General features: G+C 38.0%; 1 protein-coding gene across 5 annotated transcripts in view; it reads left to right on the top strand.

The window, feature by feature from the left end:
• APP (amyloid beta precursor protein) overlaps positions 1–16456 on the top strand; it is a 312106-nt gene that overhangs the window by 149262 nt on the left and 146388 nt on the right. For all 5 annotated transcript variants that reach the window (XM_075910226.1, XM_075910216.1, XM_075910208.1 and 2 more), the window contains exons 4-5: positions 1950–2062; positions 3692–3885. In XM_075910226.1, the coding sequence (XP_075766341.1) occupies positions 1950–2062; positions 3692–3885 (307 nt within the window). The remainder of the gene's footprint in view (positions 1–1949; positions 2063–3691; positions 3886–16456) is intronic.

Here is a 16456-nt window from a genome sequence, read left to right as displayed (position 1 = left end):
AGTTCCACAGGTTGACTGTGTGCTGCGTGAAAAAGAACATCCTTTTGTTTGTTTGAAACCTGCTGCCTATGAATGTCATTTGATGACCCCTAGTTCTTATATTATGGAAACAAGTAAATACGTTTTCCTTATTCACTTTTTCCACACCAGTCATGATTTTATAGACCTCTTATCATATCCCCCCTTAGTCTCCTCTTTTCTAAAGGAATGGCATTAAAAGAAATATTTGCTAGGAATATTAGCGTATAGTCATTTACACAATTAATCAATAAGCTTGGGTTAATTGTGTAAATCCTAATAACTACATGCACCCCTTGTATCAAAGGCAGCAAGGGGGGAGGAGTCAATGCCCACGGGGAGCTTGCCTCCATGCTGCTGATGCCTCTATATCAGAGCTGGCTTTTAAGCAAGTCCCAGCTTCCACATGCTCCCTGTCCCAGCATGTAAACATGTAACCGCTAAAAAATCCGGTGATTACACACATACACAAATCTGCGTTAGTTAACATCCCTAGTAATTACTCATCTTTGTAACTGAAAGTTCTTTGAGATGTGTGCTCCCTGTCTGTATTTCACTTCCCACTCTGCTTCAGTTCATCTCCTGAATGTGTAGTTGAGAAGGAGCTGGTGAAGCAAGTGTACTGCCTCACACTTTATCTCCTTTGTCAGAGGAAGAAGAGGGTGCATGTGCTTTTTAACCAGAAACTACTTACAAAATTCTCCATCTCCAGGTTCATGGAGCACACATGTACCCACAGTGGAATACATAGGTGACACATCTCAAAAATATCAAGGAAGGTAACTTCTTCCTACTCTCCAGACAGAATCCATACAATACAGCACATCAGTTCTCTGACAGCTTCCTGCTAGCTGTTTGTCCGATACCTCCACTTCTGTAATTTTTTAAAATTTCAGTTAAAAAATTGCTATGAAATTACGATTGCAGTGCAATAAATCATGTTATTCATCATACTTTTCCCCATAGTCGTAAACACCAATACTATAGACATTTATTCCCTGGTGTGTTTTTTAAACACTTTTTAAATTGTACAGCGGGTAGATCCCTCCTGGCCAATTAAAGTCTAGTGCTCAAGAGAGAGGCCGCGATCATGCATTAACTCGGTATACAGAGTTGACAATCGAATGATCTCAGTGTCTTGTTATGATGTTGTTTCAGAGTTCCATTGACTTTCTCAGTTACCCCATATGCCATCCTGCTGGTGAAACTGGCTTAGGCTACAAAGGGACTAATAGGGCTGTAAAAAGGGTGGGGCAAGTGGGGCTCTTGCCCAGGGTACATCATGATCAGGGATGCAAAGACGCAATAAATAAAAATAATAAACTGCAAAAATAAAGAGCATAACTTGTGCTAACCTAAGGAGAGGGGGGTGCATAATTAAAAATTTGCACCAGGTGCAAAAATACCTAATCATGGTGCTGGGAACTAAAATACTGTTTTGTTTTGTTTTTAAAAAGCTACACAATAACAATGCTTTGATAATCCTCTTATTTACTAAAATACTTCAGAGTGATTTGGAATAATGATTTGTTCTCGTTTGTTTTCTATGTAAATAATGTAAACATGCTCCAGTATTATTCAGATTCACCTTTTAATGTTTGTCAGATAGGGACTACTGTGAGATCTTCCTAATTTAATAGGAAAGGCCAATGAAATCTTTAGTCCTGGAGGTTTTGTCTTAGAAATTGCCATGCTGGATTTGACTAGCAAGCATTCTGTCTGTCTGAAAGGGACTGGTACATTCTTAAGCGGTAAGTTAAAGAATCCTTAGAGTTGAAAATTTAATAAGTAACCTGTTTGTCAGAGAGACTTTTTTTTTCTAGCCTCTGTTAATTGGATGTTGACTTATGCACTGTTAAGTTTTAAAAACAAAAATTCAGAGACTAAAATCATGAAATGTGAAATTAGAACTTTATATTGTTTTCTTTCAGTTGGTGAGTTTGTGAGTGATGCCCTTCTGGTGCCAGACAAGTGCAAGTTCCTTCACCAGGAGAGGATGGATGTATGTGAAACCCACCTGCACTGGCACACGGTTGCTAAAGAGGTATGGTATATAATTTATCTTGAAATTCCTAGCCATCTTTCTTTCCATTTCTATCATGGGGTTGTATCTAATTACTAATCTAATTGTTGTAGAGAAAATGGTGAGGACACAGGTGAATTTGTAAATCTTTATTGATGGGTGGTGATTTAGTGCGTTTAATTAAGAGAAAGACAGGAATAATTTGGCTAAATTTATTTTTTTTCAAAAGTAGTATTATTTTGTAAATCATGTAGAGGTAGCACTTGGGTTTCTATGTTGTTGCTTTATATCATATTCTCAAATTTGAACACACTCTGATGTTTATATGCAAGTTCCAGTGTTTGTGTACTGTGTCCCTGTGTTGTCTCCTTATAGTTGTGTCAAATAATTCAAAGGGAGAATCAGAAGGTCGGTACTGCTAGAGAGTAAAGAAACCTTTTACCCCCCCCCCCCCCCCAATACCTACATTCTGTTCACAAGTTTCTTCTCCCCAGCTTTTAGCTTGCCTTATAGCACATATCTACGGTTACATTTGTTCATAGAAAGCTGCTGTATTGCTAAGATTACTTCTCTGTGCTTGGAAAATAAGGCAATGTGGAGCTAGGACAATTGCATAGCTAGAGTCGACATACCTTACATCGATTTTTATTGGGCTGCCCCACAGCAGAAGATAGATGAGAAAAATGCTCCTGTCGACTTCTCTTACTCCTTGTGAGGAGTAGAAGTACCAGCAAGATGGGGGCACTGCCATCATTCAGTTTAGTGGGTCTGTATTAGACTCGCTAAATCAACTACTGCAAGATCTACTGCTGTAGCATCGGTCTTCACAGTACTGAAGACAAGCCCTAAGAACATCTAATTCACTTCCTATAAAAATTTGTCCCAGAGGGTACATGGCAATATTAAGCTTCTCTCTCTCTCTAATTCCTTTTAAGCCCCTTTAATGCTTGACTCACTCATATTTATCATTATCATTATTATAAAAATGCTTCACAGAATTAAGAGATGACCCCTTCCTCAAAGAATTTACAGAGTAATTTCAGAGATGATGCAGCAAATTAGATAATCATCTAATGGCAAAGAAAGGGGGAATGGGAAAGGAATAGAAGAAAGAAGAGGAGGAGGAAACTTAGGAGGACAATCTGCAAAATTGATACAAAGCATAGAACATATGATTTTACAACTGACATTTTATTAAAGATCCAGTGTAACTTTCCCACTTCCTGGAAGTCTGTTTGACCCTGTAATATCATCAGCTCATCTCCTCTTCAATAGCACTGTATATAAGGAGGGCAAATTGTCACTGTCCCTTGCTTATATGTGCACAGCAAAAACAAGCCCTCAAAGGAGTTTAAGGTGAGGGGATGTAGAATTATCAGGTGTATGTGAAGGGATGAAATATTTTGGCAAGGAGAATAGTTGAGGAGAAGGGAAAGCTTTCTGCATGAAATGACTCTACTATGGGTAAGGTGCCCATGTTCTCCCACTGAATGAATTTATTAGACACAACAGTTGAGAAGTCAATTAACAAGCTAATTCTAATTTTCTGAGTCTGTGCAGAGACTTTGTGTTTTCTTAACATCTATGCCAGCTTTTCCTTGACCAGCTGACTGTGTAACAATGTTGGTACTGTTCTCTTTATTTTTGTAGTCTTGTAGTGAAAAGAGTATGAATCTGCATGATTACGGTATGCTGCTGCCCTGTGGAATTGACAAGTTCCGTGGTGTGGAGTTTGTTTGCTGTCCATTGGCAGATGAAGGTGAAAATTTTGATTCAGCTGATGCTGAGGAAGATGATTCAGATGTCTGGTGGGGAGGTGCAGATGCAGATTATGCAGATGGAAGGTAAAAGTGGTGTTTCCCTTTTCTGGTTTACTGAAAATTTTCAAAAGTTTGGTAGGGAACGCTTTTAAGTTAGCAACTGAATCTCTGATATGAGCACATTTGATGAATCTCCACATTGCTTGAAACATTTGCATTGACCCAAAATGTATGGGTTTTTTAGGTTTTTGATTAAAAAAAAAAGCCTTAAGGTTTGTAATATTTTAATTATTATTTTTGAATGCAAAGAAATATGTCTTGTTGGACTGTAAATGTTCCCTTGCAGTATTTGTAACCCAACACTGTGTTATGCAAGCATATGGCAACAGAAAATTGAAACAGGCTACCTGGGAAGCTTACTTTCATTGGCAAGCTGAGTGAACTGCAAGAAGTACACAGCCAACCCAGTTAGTAATAAGTGAAATGTTTTAAAACCTCCTTTTTAATTTTACTAACAGAGGTGTTAGTGACACAGCAAGAAGACTTTTAAGTTGGCAGTGTCCCTTTTAATTATGAATTAAAAGATATTTTAAAAATATCTATTTAAATGGCCAACCATTTATAAGCCCTGTACTTCTTTACTAGACCCTACCTGCACTACTGTTGCAACTATGTTAGGAGAATCACTTTGCAAGACAGTTGTGCAGTTACCTTGTTACCACATTGACTAGTTTTGCCTGTACAGTTGGGAAAAGAACATGGCCATACTTTGATTCTACACATACAAAAGGAGTACTGGATTAAGCTTGGGGTATGACCATACTGTAAAACTGGGTGTCCCAGGTTGATATGGCCTTTTTCAGGGTAGCCTATTTAACTGCAGTAGGGTTACACAGGTGTGAGAGCTGAGTGTAATTCTATTCAAATCTTAAATATTTCTGGTGAATGAATTTTAAAATATAATGAAAATTACCCTCCTTCACTTAACTAAGATCCAGGGTCATTGATGAATAGATGTTTATAACATCACAGCGTGCTATAAGAAGTCAGGAACTGCAGTTAGATGTAGATAGCATCAAGTTTTACAAAGAGGAAACAGAATACGGATTTCAGAAATTGGCTGGTTAATCATTTTCATTTAATTTAATCTTCTGCGGGGTTGCCAACAGCAGGGGGAAAAGATGGCAGCTGCGCCAGGACCTGGCTATTTAAAAAGGTCTGGGGCACATGGTCACTGTTATCTCAGCAGCAGCAGCTGAAGGCCCAAGGCCTTTAAATTGCTGCTGAAACCCTGGATGGTGCACCCCAGGCAGAGCTGAAGGGTCCTCTGGGGTGGATGATTCCCCCAGGCCTGCCCCTTATGCCTGTAGAGCCCAGCAGAGTCTGTACTCAGCTCTGATCTTCATTCATTTCACAGCACCTTAGAACCAGAATGATCCTGGCAAACTGGAAGGAGTTCAGAAAAGACCAACGAAAATGATTAGGGACGGGATGGATACATTTTTGTGGCAAGATTAAAAAGGCTAAATGTATGTAGTTTGCCTTAGCAATGACTGAAATGGGAACATTAGCCTACAAGTTTTTCAGGGATGTAAAGATAGAGGATGGATATACATTATTTTAACTAGGAATAATTGGTTAATATTTGTAATAGAATGACATTAGGTCAATGAAAAATTAGACTTATCAGGGAAATCTTTTACAAAGAGACATACTCACTTGTGGAATGTCTTTTGAGGAAGGAGTAGAAAACATCATTATCGACATTTAAAACTAGGTTGAACACAGCACTAAAACCAGTTAGGGCAGCGTTTCTTAAACTGGGTTGCGACCCCCAGCAGTTGCGAGCAACTTACAGGGGAGTCGCAGCTGGATGCTTTTTTCTTGCACTTGTCTCTCCCCGGCATCTCTGGACAGTCTGGTCAATTTTCCCCTGCCGTGTCTGGCGGGGGAGTGAGGAGCACCGCAGAGTCTAGCAAAGGGAGGGGCAAGAGGAGGGCAGTTGCTGGGCACCACACTATGGGGGCGCCAGGCTGGGTGGGAGCGGAGAGCGTGCTGCTCTGTTCCATGTGACGCCTCCCCTACAAGCTGCGAGCTGAGGTAGCCAGGACGGGGCAGCAAGAGCAGCCAATTTGAAAGTAAAATTGCTCCTCCATGCCTGGCTCTGCGGGGGCGGGGGAGGGGGGAGGGAGAGAGAGAAGATATTTGATTGGAGCAGGGCTCCTGAGGCTAAGGATGCCTGCCTCAGGGGGCATGGAGAGTGCGCTGGGATGGGGGGATGCTAGAGGTCCTGGGTCTGAGGCAGGGGGAGTGCACTGGGATGGGGGGAGCTAAAGGGGCCTGGATCAAGGAGAGGGGTGTGTGCATTGGCGGTTAATGTGCAGTCCCAAACTGGACAAAGTGGTGCAACTTTTGCTTAACAACTTTGGTCTCCCCCCTTTTTTTTTCTCGACAGAATTTTTCCCGGTGTGTTGGTTTTTTTGGGGGTTTTTTTTTGCGAGGGAGAGGGGTGTTCGGTATTTTTTGTTAAACCATTTGGCAACCCTAATCTCAACTGGCAATCTATTTACATTGATCACGTGATTACCAGTAGTTGGGCTCGACTTCTCTCGCATATGTTCACGTGTCTCCGATATCTCCACTGACAATCTAATCGCTAATCCCGTGATCTGAAACGGTTGGGGTCGGGTTCGGCTTATTTCTCAAATATTCGTGTGTCTCCGGTGTCTCTGCTGACACGCCGTAGTGTTTACTAGTAACACGTCTTAGTAGTCCTTGGAGGGTTTGTGAAGTTCCATTCTTTTATCAATTATTATAAATGTATCTGTTATTTATAAGTTTATCTGTTGTTTTAAATTTCTAGCCTTACAACATGGAAAGGTTTTTGTTGGGTGGTAAGAAAAACCTGATGACAAATCTACCGATAGGCCTACATCAAGAAAGTATGATGACAGTTACTTATCTTTTGGTTTCACGAGTGTTTTTGTTATTGGAATAGAAAGCCCTTCAATGTATTGTTTGTCAGAAAACGCTATCTGCTGAAAGTATGAAACCAGGAAAACTAAAATGACATCTGGAAACAAGTCATGCAGACTTAACTACAAACCTCGAGATTTTTTCATTCGAAAAAGAGATGAAATGAAACAACAAAATGTGAGTCTACTTAAATATGCAAGCATCCCTTCAAAATCACTTTTAGCTTCTAATCAAGTTGCATACAGAATTGCTCAGTGCAAAAAGCCCCACACGATTGGAGAAAATTTAATACTTCCATCAGCTATTGATATGGTTACGACTATGTTGGGGGAGTCTAGTGCTTAACAGCTTTTAAGTATCCCTTTGTCTAATGACACTGTTTGCTGCCAAATTGCAGATATGGCAGAAGATCTTAATGAGCAACTAACTGAAAAAATAAGAAGCAAATCATTTGCCATTCAGATAGATGAGGCAACAGATAACGTTAAAGATGCTCATTTAATAACGTATGTTAGATTCGTTGATGATGGTAAAATAAATGAGGAGTTACTCTTTTATAAAGAAATTACAGGGACAAGTAAAGCTGAAGATCTTTTCCATATAATCGATAGCTTTATGAAGTCAAATCTCTTAGAGTGGTCGAGCTGCGTGGGCATATGCACTGACGGAGCACGCTCTATGTCAGGCTGTCATACAGGACTTCAAGCATTAACACGCCAAAAATCTCCTGGTGCTGGTTGGAGACACTGTATGATTCGTAGGCAAGCTCTCGCTTCGAAAGATTTGAGCCCGGCATTGGCGAATGTTCTACAAGCAACTATAAATGTTGTGAACTATATAAAAACCAGGCCTGTAAAGGCAAGAATGTTTGCAAGGTTTTGCAGAGAGATGGGCGCTGAACACACTTCCTTGTTGTTTTACTGAGTGTCAAGATGGCTGTCTCAGGGAAATGTTTTGACACGTGTTTTCGAACTAAGAAATGAACTTCATCAGTATTTAATTGAGGAAAGGCACAGTAGTGCACACTTGTTTAACCACTGTGATTTCAATATGCAGTTAGCATATTTAAGTGACATATTAAACAAGCTGAACACTCTTAATACCTCACTGCAAGGCGGTAATAATAATATTCTTGAACGCTATGATAAATTGAAAGCATTTATTAGGAAAGTTGAACTGTGGCAGAGCAAAATGGAAAATTCAAATGTAGACATGTTTCCTACTTTAAAACAATTCATTGAAAGCAATAACACACATTAGTGAAGATGTGAAATTTTGTGTTTTAAATCACCTTTCTTCTTTAAAATTTCACTTTAAGAACTATTTCTCAGATATGGATATTGAAAAATTTGATTGGATAAGGAACCCATTCGATACTAAACTAATACTACCGAAGAGGAGCAAATCATTGATATCTCTTCTGAAACTGCTTTAAAAATAAAATGCTCAACAATGTGTGTCTCTGAATTTTGGATCACTGTGCAAAATGAATACAAAGAATTAAGCGAGAAGGCTAAGAACATACTGATCCCGTTTGCAACATCTTATTTGTGCGAGTCAGGGTTTTCTGCAATTGCTGCTGTTAAAAGCAAATATTGATCAAAAGTAAATGTGGAACGAGAACTGAGAGTGACTATCTCGACAATGAAACCCAGATTTCAAAAATTATGCAACAATAAACAAGCTCATCCTTCACATTAAAACAATGATTCCAAGTTTGATATTTTTTATCTATTTCCAATAAAAAATTTAGTTGTCTAATGTTATTGGCATATTTATTTTTTTGTCCAATCCTAATCCCAATAAAATGATTAGCTTTACTCTTGGAGCGGTGAGGTGGGGAGTCACACAAATTCATTTAGCATTTTATGGGGTCGCGGTATCACAAATTTTGAGAACCCCTGAGTTAGGGAACAGGTCTTTAATTGTGAGGGAATGTATTAGATTAACTAAATTAATATTTTCTCTGATCTTTTTCACAAAAGAGTAATGCCAAGGCCCCTACTTTTGGCCCTATCTAGGGAGGGAGACAACTTCAGTCTTAGAATATGTGATTTTTCTGGATGAGTTCATCTTAGCAGCTGAAGTGTTGCAATAGAACTCTTTTGAACAGGATTACAGGCTAGCTCTCACAGCATCATTATGTAATTTCTGTATCTTAAGTTTATGCATTGCTGTTTGGGTTTCAAGTGTTTGAATATGTGGGCTAAGAATACAAAATGTTTGCAACCCTTGAATTATTTTTTTTCTGTATAAAGATAGAGAAATTTGCAAAATGAAATATTCTCCCTTAATAAATCTGGTCAAAGATGTTTAAAATTTGAAATAAAAATGCTGTCATAATGGCACACGTTACAGCAATTAACAGCAATTATGAGGGATGTATATGCAGCCGTCTAAATTACCCATTTGTTTCAATTGTTCATGTTTGTTACTGGGGAAGAATCCATAATCTACCAACTCCTAAAACAATTCAAGTTCTAATTTGAGCAGGTCTAGGATGACTTTAGAAAACTAATATCCTGTTAGAGTATCAATTGGAGTTACATTTGAATCCAATCCTACAATTCCAAGTGAATAGTAAAAGCTTTTTTCATATAGAAATACATATAGCAAATCCGGAAAGGCCAAGTTGCTTTTATGAAATAGTTGAACTTCAATTAAGATGAAGAGCTCAGCAATTTGCAATTCTTATAAACTAATTGGCTAGTTTCATTGCTGCCTCTTCAATCCTCAAGCTGCATTGAATCCCTTCTCTGCCTTGAAGCCAAAAATACACTCGTAAAAATTATTAATGAGTTCTTTTTGCATCAAAATTAAAGTATCTTTGATATCAAGTTACAAAAATAGGTTTTCCCAGTTTGAGCATGACTTAATTTAAATGCTGTTTGCTTGATAGAATAATAAACATGAATCATATAATATAATAGCAGATTTACCCATCGTTGCCTAGGTCCTTCAAGGAGGAGTTCTTGAACAGACTCAAAGACAGACACTCTAAAATATAGTAGCATTTTGGATTTCTATATCTTAGTTTTAAGATCAGTAGGGAGAAATGCTTATTTTGCTTGTTATATCATTAAACTAATGTTTTTATACCAATAAGGCAGTTTTCTTTGTTTGAAATGTTTATTTTGCTCTATGTAGTTTCACCATATGTTTTCCTTTCATATTGGTGTCTTCCAAAAAGCTTAAAAGCTCTCCCTTACATGTATAAATTATGTGACACCGCATACAAAGTACAGAAGGTGTTGGTAACTCCTGCATTAATGAACATTAAATTCAAACTTCTATTTCTGTCCCTCTTTTTTCAGTAGCTTTTAATTTTGTAAAACAAAATCTCTCTGGGGAGGTGTTAATGCTTTAGCAAAATCAGTTGAGTGATATGAGTGCGAGCACTTATTTTCCCCATAAATGGTGATGAAAAAACACCTGCTGTTACAACATTCAAATGTGACTTGTGTAGATTTTGTGGTATTCAGATTGAGAGGAACAAACAGTTCAGTTTTGGTGGCATCAAATTTTCAGTATCAGTGGGTCAACAGAGAAGACAGAGAGACTAAGAGGTGAATTTTTAGGTAGTCCATGTAAAAGTGGAAGTTAAAATCTTAGCAGTGAATGAGTCATAGCAAAGGGCACATGAACACAATATGTTTCAGAGTGGAAGTATGGGCGGAGAAGAGGAAAGGAGCAAACACAGCACAGGCTAGTCTAGACTGCAGTGCTTTTCTGAGATACCAGAGGTATCCCGGAAAATTTCAGAAAAGTGGATGTGTTCTTTTGTTATCCCTGAAAACCTCATTTTGTGAGGAAGAAGAGATGGCTTGAAAGAGCAGGTTTTTTTCTAAATTTGCCACTGTGTAGACGCAACAAATTTTGGAAAAGCCTCTTTCAAAAAAGCGAAAAAAGATACGCAAATTGCTCTTTGCAATTTGCGTATCTTTTTCCCACTTTTCTTTGTAGTCTAGACGTAGCCATAGTGAGGAATGACTAGAGGAGGAGAAAAGAGGATAAGATTTTAATAAAAAGATTATTTCGATATCTCTGCCCTATCTATTCAATCCAAGTTTTCTGAGTCCCGGTCCAGTGCTCTGTCCACTAGAACGTAACGCTTTTGGGTAGGGGAGAGAATGTATTAAAAATCACACAATTGTGACAGAAGTCTGTTTTTTTTAATTTATTACTTTAATTTTTATATTTTTAGTTTCTCATTTATACATTTAGTTAATTAGTTGTGTGTCTCTTTTATGTAATGATCTTTTCAAGAACTGGAGTTCATAGCATACTCGGACTTCATCTTTTTCTTACTCTTTCATGAAAAAATAGAATGCATGTAATTTAGTGACCCAAACCGATGTCGACACATTTGTATTCCTATTTGTAGTAGATTATCTGGGTCTTTTAAACTAACTGTCAGATTAAGCACTCACAATGCAGCATTAGTTTCCAGTGACAGCTTTTAGCATCTTCATTGCACTGTAAGGAATTGGCCTTTGGAATGAGATTTCAGAGATATAACTGAGAAAGAAGTGCAGTTCTCCAGCCTGCAGTAATTATCAGTGAAATTGCTTTATCATGCATTTAGCTGTCATTTACTGTGAAACATTTCTATTCATAGAAAGATAGGCAAAGTTAGAAGATTTTCTTTTTAAAAGACTTCTTTATTGTATGCTATGACTTTAGCATCATTCTAATTTAAGGATTCTTTTAGCACATCTCTTGCAGTTGTATTATTTTGAAATTTTATCCAGTGATTTTGCAAAAGTCGAGAAGTCTGTAGGAATGCAGAGAGGTCTGTAGGAATGCCTAACAGAGTGAATGCTAGTGGGAAGGGAGTTGTTTTAGAAGGTAAAATAAAAAAAAAACAAGTTAAAAATCACCTAGAAATGTTAGGTGCCTGCAAGTCACCAGGGCCTGATGAAATGCATCCTAGAATACTCGAGCTGATAGAGGAGGTATCTGGGCCTCTAGCTATCATCTTTGGAAAATCATGGGAGACTGGAGAGATTCCAGAGGAAAAGGGCAAATATAGTGCCCATCTATAAAAAGGGAAATAACAACAACCCAGGAAACTACAGACCAGTTAGTTTAACTTCTGTGCCAGGGAAGATAATGGAACAAGTAATTAAGGAAATCATCTGTAAACACCTGGAAAGTGGCAAGGTGATAGGGAACAGCCAGCATGGATTTGTAAAGAACAAATCATGTCAAACCAATCTGATAGTTTTCTTTAATAGGATAACGAGTCTTGTGGATAAGGGAGAAGCGGTGGATGTGGTATACTTAGACTTTAGTAAGGCGTTTGACATGGTCTCATATGATATTCTTATCAATAAACTAGGTAAATACAACTTAGATGGAGATACTATAAGGTGGGTGCATAACTGGCTGGATAACCGTACTCAGAGAGTAGTTATTAATGGTTCACAATCCTGCTGGAAAGGCATAACAAGTGGGGTTCCACAGGGGTCTGTTTTGGGACCGACTCTGTTCAATATCTTCATCAACAATTTAGATATTTGTATAGAAAGTATGCTTATTAAGTTTGCAGATGATACCAAGCTGGGAGTGGTTGCGACTAATCTGGAGGATACAACCATAATTCAAAATGACCTGGACAAATTGGAGAAATGGTCTGAGGTAAATAGGATGAAGTTTAATAAAGACAAATGCAAAGTGCTCCACTTAGGAAGGAACAATCAGTTTCATACATACAGAATGGGAAGCGACTGTCCGGGAAGGAGTACGGCAGAAAGGGATCTAGGGGTCATAGTGGACCACAAGCTGAATATGGGTCAGCAGTGTGATGCGGTTGCAAAGAAATCAAACATGATTCTGGGATGCATTAACAGGTGTGTTTTGAGGAAGACATGAGAAGTCATTCTTCCGTTCTACTGTCCACTCCAGGTGCAGCTCAGAATGGTGCAGTTCAGAATGGTGAACTGTGCTCTGTTATAGGCAATTTTGTATTCTAGCTTTCATTTTAGAGTGTGACTGTGCTGTCTTGCAGTGTGTTTGTGGATAACAGCATCCTTTTTGTATCAGGTGCTTGATGCTTAGTGGAAAGACTGACTGAAAATGGCTATCAATGCTGAGTAACTCACCTCTTCTGCAACAATGGGATTTCTACTGGTAGGGCTTTGAATCACTTTAAGCACAAGCTTTTGTAAATATCTTGCAAGCCTTCCCTGTCCTGGGACAGAGCTTAGCTGTCTCTCACTTTGTAACCCCAGATGGCAGCTCAGATATGCTTTGGATGCCTTTTCTAGGATTGAAAAAACTTAAAACATCAACCAGTCCTGCAGCAACTTCGAAACTAACTAAAATGTAGATGGTATCATGAGCTTTTGTGGGCACAGCCCACTTCCTCATATGAATGGAGCCAGGGGTTCAGAGGTACAAATAAATAGTAGAAAAAGAGGGGAGGAGGAAAGAACTAAACTCATAACTCCGGTCATCTGAAGAAGTGGGCTGTGCCCACAAAAGCTCATGATACCATCTACGTGTTTTGTTAGTCTATAAAGTGCTACCAGAACTTTTGTTGTTTTTTAAGTTTATCTGTACAGACTAACTCAGCTACACCCTGAAGCTTCTTGTCAACTAGACTACATCTTTTTTGGAAAAAGCTATGCAAAATGTGCTCTGCATTTTGCGCAGCTTTTTCCTATTCTTTTGTTGGAAGAGGTTTTTTTGACATTTGGCCCATCTAGTCTGGGCCAAATGTCAGAAAAAAACCTCTTTTTGAAGTCCCTTTATTCCTCGAGGAATAAAGAGGCTTCCGAAAGAGACCGTTTGCGTTTTGGCAAAAGACAGCAGAAGTGCAAACGCGTTCTCTGGATGCAAAAAAACCCCACAGTCTAGCCATACCCTTAGTGTCCCCACTATATGAGGCTAATAGAGTGGGCTGTAAGTGCCCAATACCTAATTTTGATGTCATTAGGCTGTTAAATGTAGCGACCTATCCAGTTCATGTTTTTGTTCAGACCTTGACCAAGAAATGTGACTATCCCTGGATGTACTTCTGTTGGTGAAAGAGGCAACAGTGATGATACTATATCATCAATCTTGTCTCTCACATCCTGGGGCCATTTAAAAAAGTATATTTTTTGATGTTGTATTGGGCATTTTTATAATTTAAAATACTTAGAGTAACAGCACTCTGGCATTGTGGTGAAAGGCACTGAGCAGCCCCAAAATGAGTCCTAAAAGATAACACCCAAAGCTATAAAGGAGGATTAAATTTGAATCCCATATTAAAGTGAATTTTAGATGTTATAAATATTTTCTTTCTTACGTTTCGTTAGTTTTATATATAAACCTCAGTTATGTAATTAGCTTGTAGGACAACCAAATCTTGGAAACGTTATTTTCCAAGAGAAAGAGGAATGTTTTGGTTGTGTTTTTGTTTATTTGATTGGTTTTGTTTTTTTGGGTAGGGGAAGGAATTTCAGATAACAGTTTCAGATAACTAATCCCCAGGTTCACACCTTTTTGAAGTTTTGTCACACCATAGTTAAGGGAATTATACAAGAAATTAATTTGAAACATCATGCTCATATATCCTGTGGAAAGGGTAAATGTATGTAATCTGACTTAACATCCAAGCTCTTTAGAGGTACAATTTCCCAAAGAAGACCTGTCTAAATTTTATAATACATATCTGCATAAACATTTTTAATGATTAAAACACTGGATTTTAACTTTTTTAACAAACGTATCTGTGGCTGTTAAATCTATCATGTTAATTATGGACATAATAATGAACCTGCATGTGTTTTGCATCTCTTGGGATAATATGTTACATGTTTTGGGTTAAAATCTTACTTGATTAGAATTTTAAATAGTGGAATATAATTTCTAGTATTTGCCTCCTTGCTGGTATGTTGCAATGTTTAGATTTGAAGACATTTTTGGTGCATAATGGTTTTAGTAACTAATCTTTCTTTTCATGGAAGCTATTTAAATAAACAAAGCACAGTATGCTTAGGGGCATCTGAGCATTAGTAAGTCCAGAAACACAAATATAATATTGAATCTCTGCAAATGGATGAGCAGAGTAAGAATGGAACTGATGAAGCAGCTTATTGCTTTGAGAGGTAATTGCTATAGTACTGCAGTAGCAATTCCAAGCACCATTTGAGTGTAAAATGTTAACTCCAGTGATGGAGGAGCTCTTGTGCAGAAACAATGAATCTAATCTGGGAACCGATGAATAGGAAATAGCCAAGCTTTCTTGCTTCCTTAAAGACTTAGTTTCAGTCATGAGATCTCCTGTTTGACTTCAGTTTAATCTCAGTATTTTACAGAATTTTAATACCACACTTCTGCATTTAACTGACCAAAGTTAGCATGGATGGAAGGGATGTGATCTTATGACTTAAAAGAAACAGAGCTATATATTGCAAAGTATGATGTAAGCTTTAGATAATATATGTCTCTGGAAGAAAGCTTTATAAGTTCAGGTTATTACTGGTCAGTATAAAGTTGTAACTGTGTTGGATCGCCTGATTGGTCCTGGATGAGAGATTTTGCTGGATCAAAGGCCATCATTTCTGCTGCCTGCCCCCTCTTCACTCCGTACAGCTCAGTTGGGCCACAAGCTGGGCTCCTGTTACCACCTCCCCAGTGCAGCACAGCTGCATCACACTGGGCTCTTGCCAGTCCGGGACTGGATTAGTGTGCTGGTTTATAGAGATGTAACTTGTACTATATAAACTATTGGAATTTTGTAACTACGGTATATATGTATGTATGAAAAAGAAAATTGGATGTTTGAATTTCCACAAATGACTTCGGATCTGTATCTGCCTGTCTTATTGTGTGATGTCAGATTCATATCTGGCTATTGTCTGATATTATTCTTAGTGTTGACAGAGGCAATGTTTCATTATTGAAGTGGCTATCTACGAAGACATAAAAAGTGAGACTTTTTGCGGAGGGTAAGAACTCGAAGCAGAAGAGAATCTTGATTGTGCTTGATAGCCATCTTCAGTGTGTTGCAAGGGAGGTCAGAGGATGGAATTGTGTATCTTTGTATTGAAGAAATTGTAGAATTTTTTCCAGTGTGAACTAGAGCCAAAAATTATGTCTTTCCATGAGTTGTTTCCAGTAGTAATTCTTTGTCTATATCTGTACTTACATGTATGGTCTGATCTTAAAGTTGTGGTCCCTAATGGATCTGTGGATGTGGTATCGTGGTTAGGTAATAGGAGACTGATGATGTGCAATACAGTGATCTGTGAAAAATAACTTTTTAATTCTCAGTGTTTCAAATTTATTTCATAACTACAGGACCATAATAGTGTTTTATTTTAAAGGTTATCTGTGTTAACTCATTTTAGTGAAACCTTGTCTGGAGAATTTCTTAATTTCTTTAGAAAATATTTTAAAATTTTGATATGCAAAAACTAGTAAATTGTTGTTTCCTTCTGTTAAGGATTGTAAATTGTTATAATTGTAGAGGTTGTTTCATGATAGTACATGCTGATGTGTTAAATACAATACAATGCACTAGATCACATGTATATTCTGCCAAAGGAATCTGTCTATATAAGCTCCTTGAATCCAAGTGGTTAAACTAACAGTTTACAAAACCCACATGAAGTCCATCGGATCCTGATAATGCCATCCAAAAATCTAAAATATGTACTTAATCAGCGGTTCCCAACCGCCGGTCCAT

Source organism: Pelodiscus sinensis, chromosome 1 (genome assembly GCF_049634645.1).
Source record: "Pelodiscus sinensis isolate JC-2024 chromosome 1, ASM4963464v1, whole genome shotgun sequence".
NCBI classification, from domain to species: Eukaryota; Metazoa; Chordata; order Testudines; family Trionychidae; genus Pelodiscus; species Pelodiscus sinensis.
The sequence above is the reverse complement of the archived record's forward strand: the minus strand, read 5'-3'. Positions and strand labels throughout refer to the sequence as shown.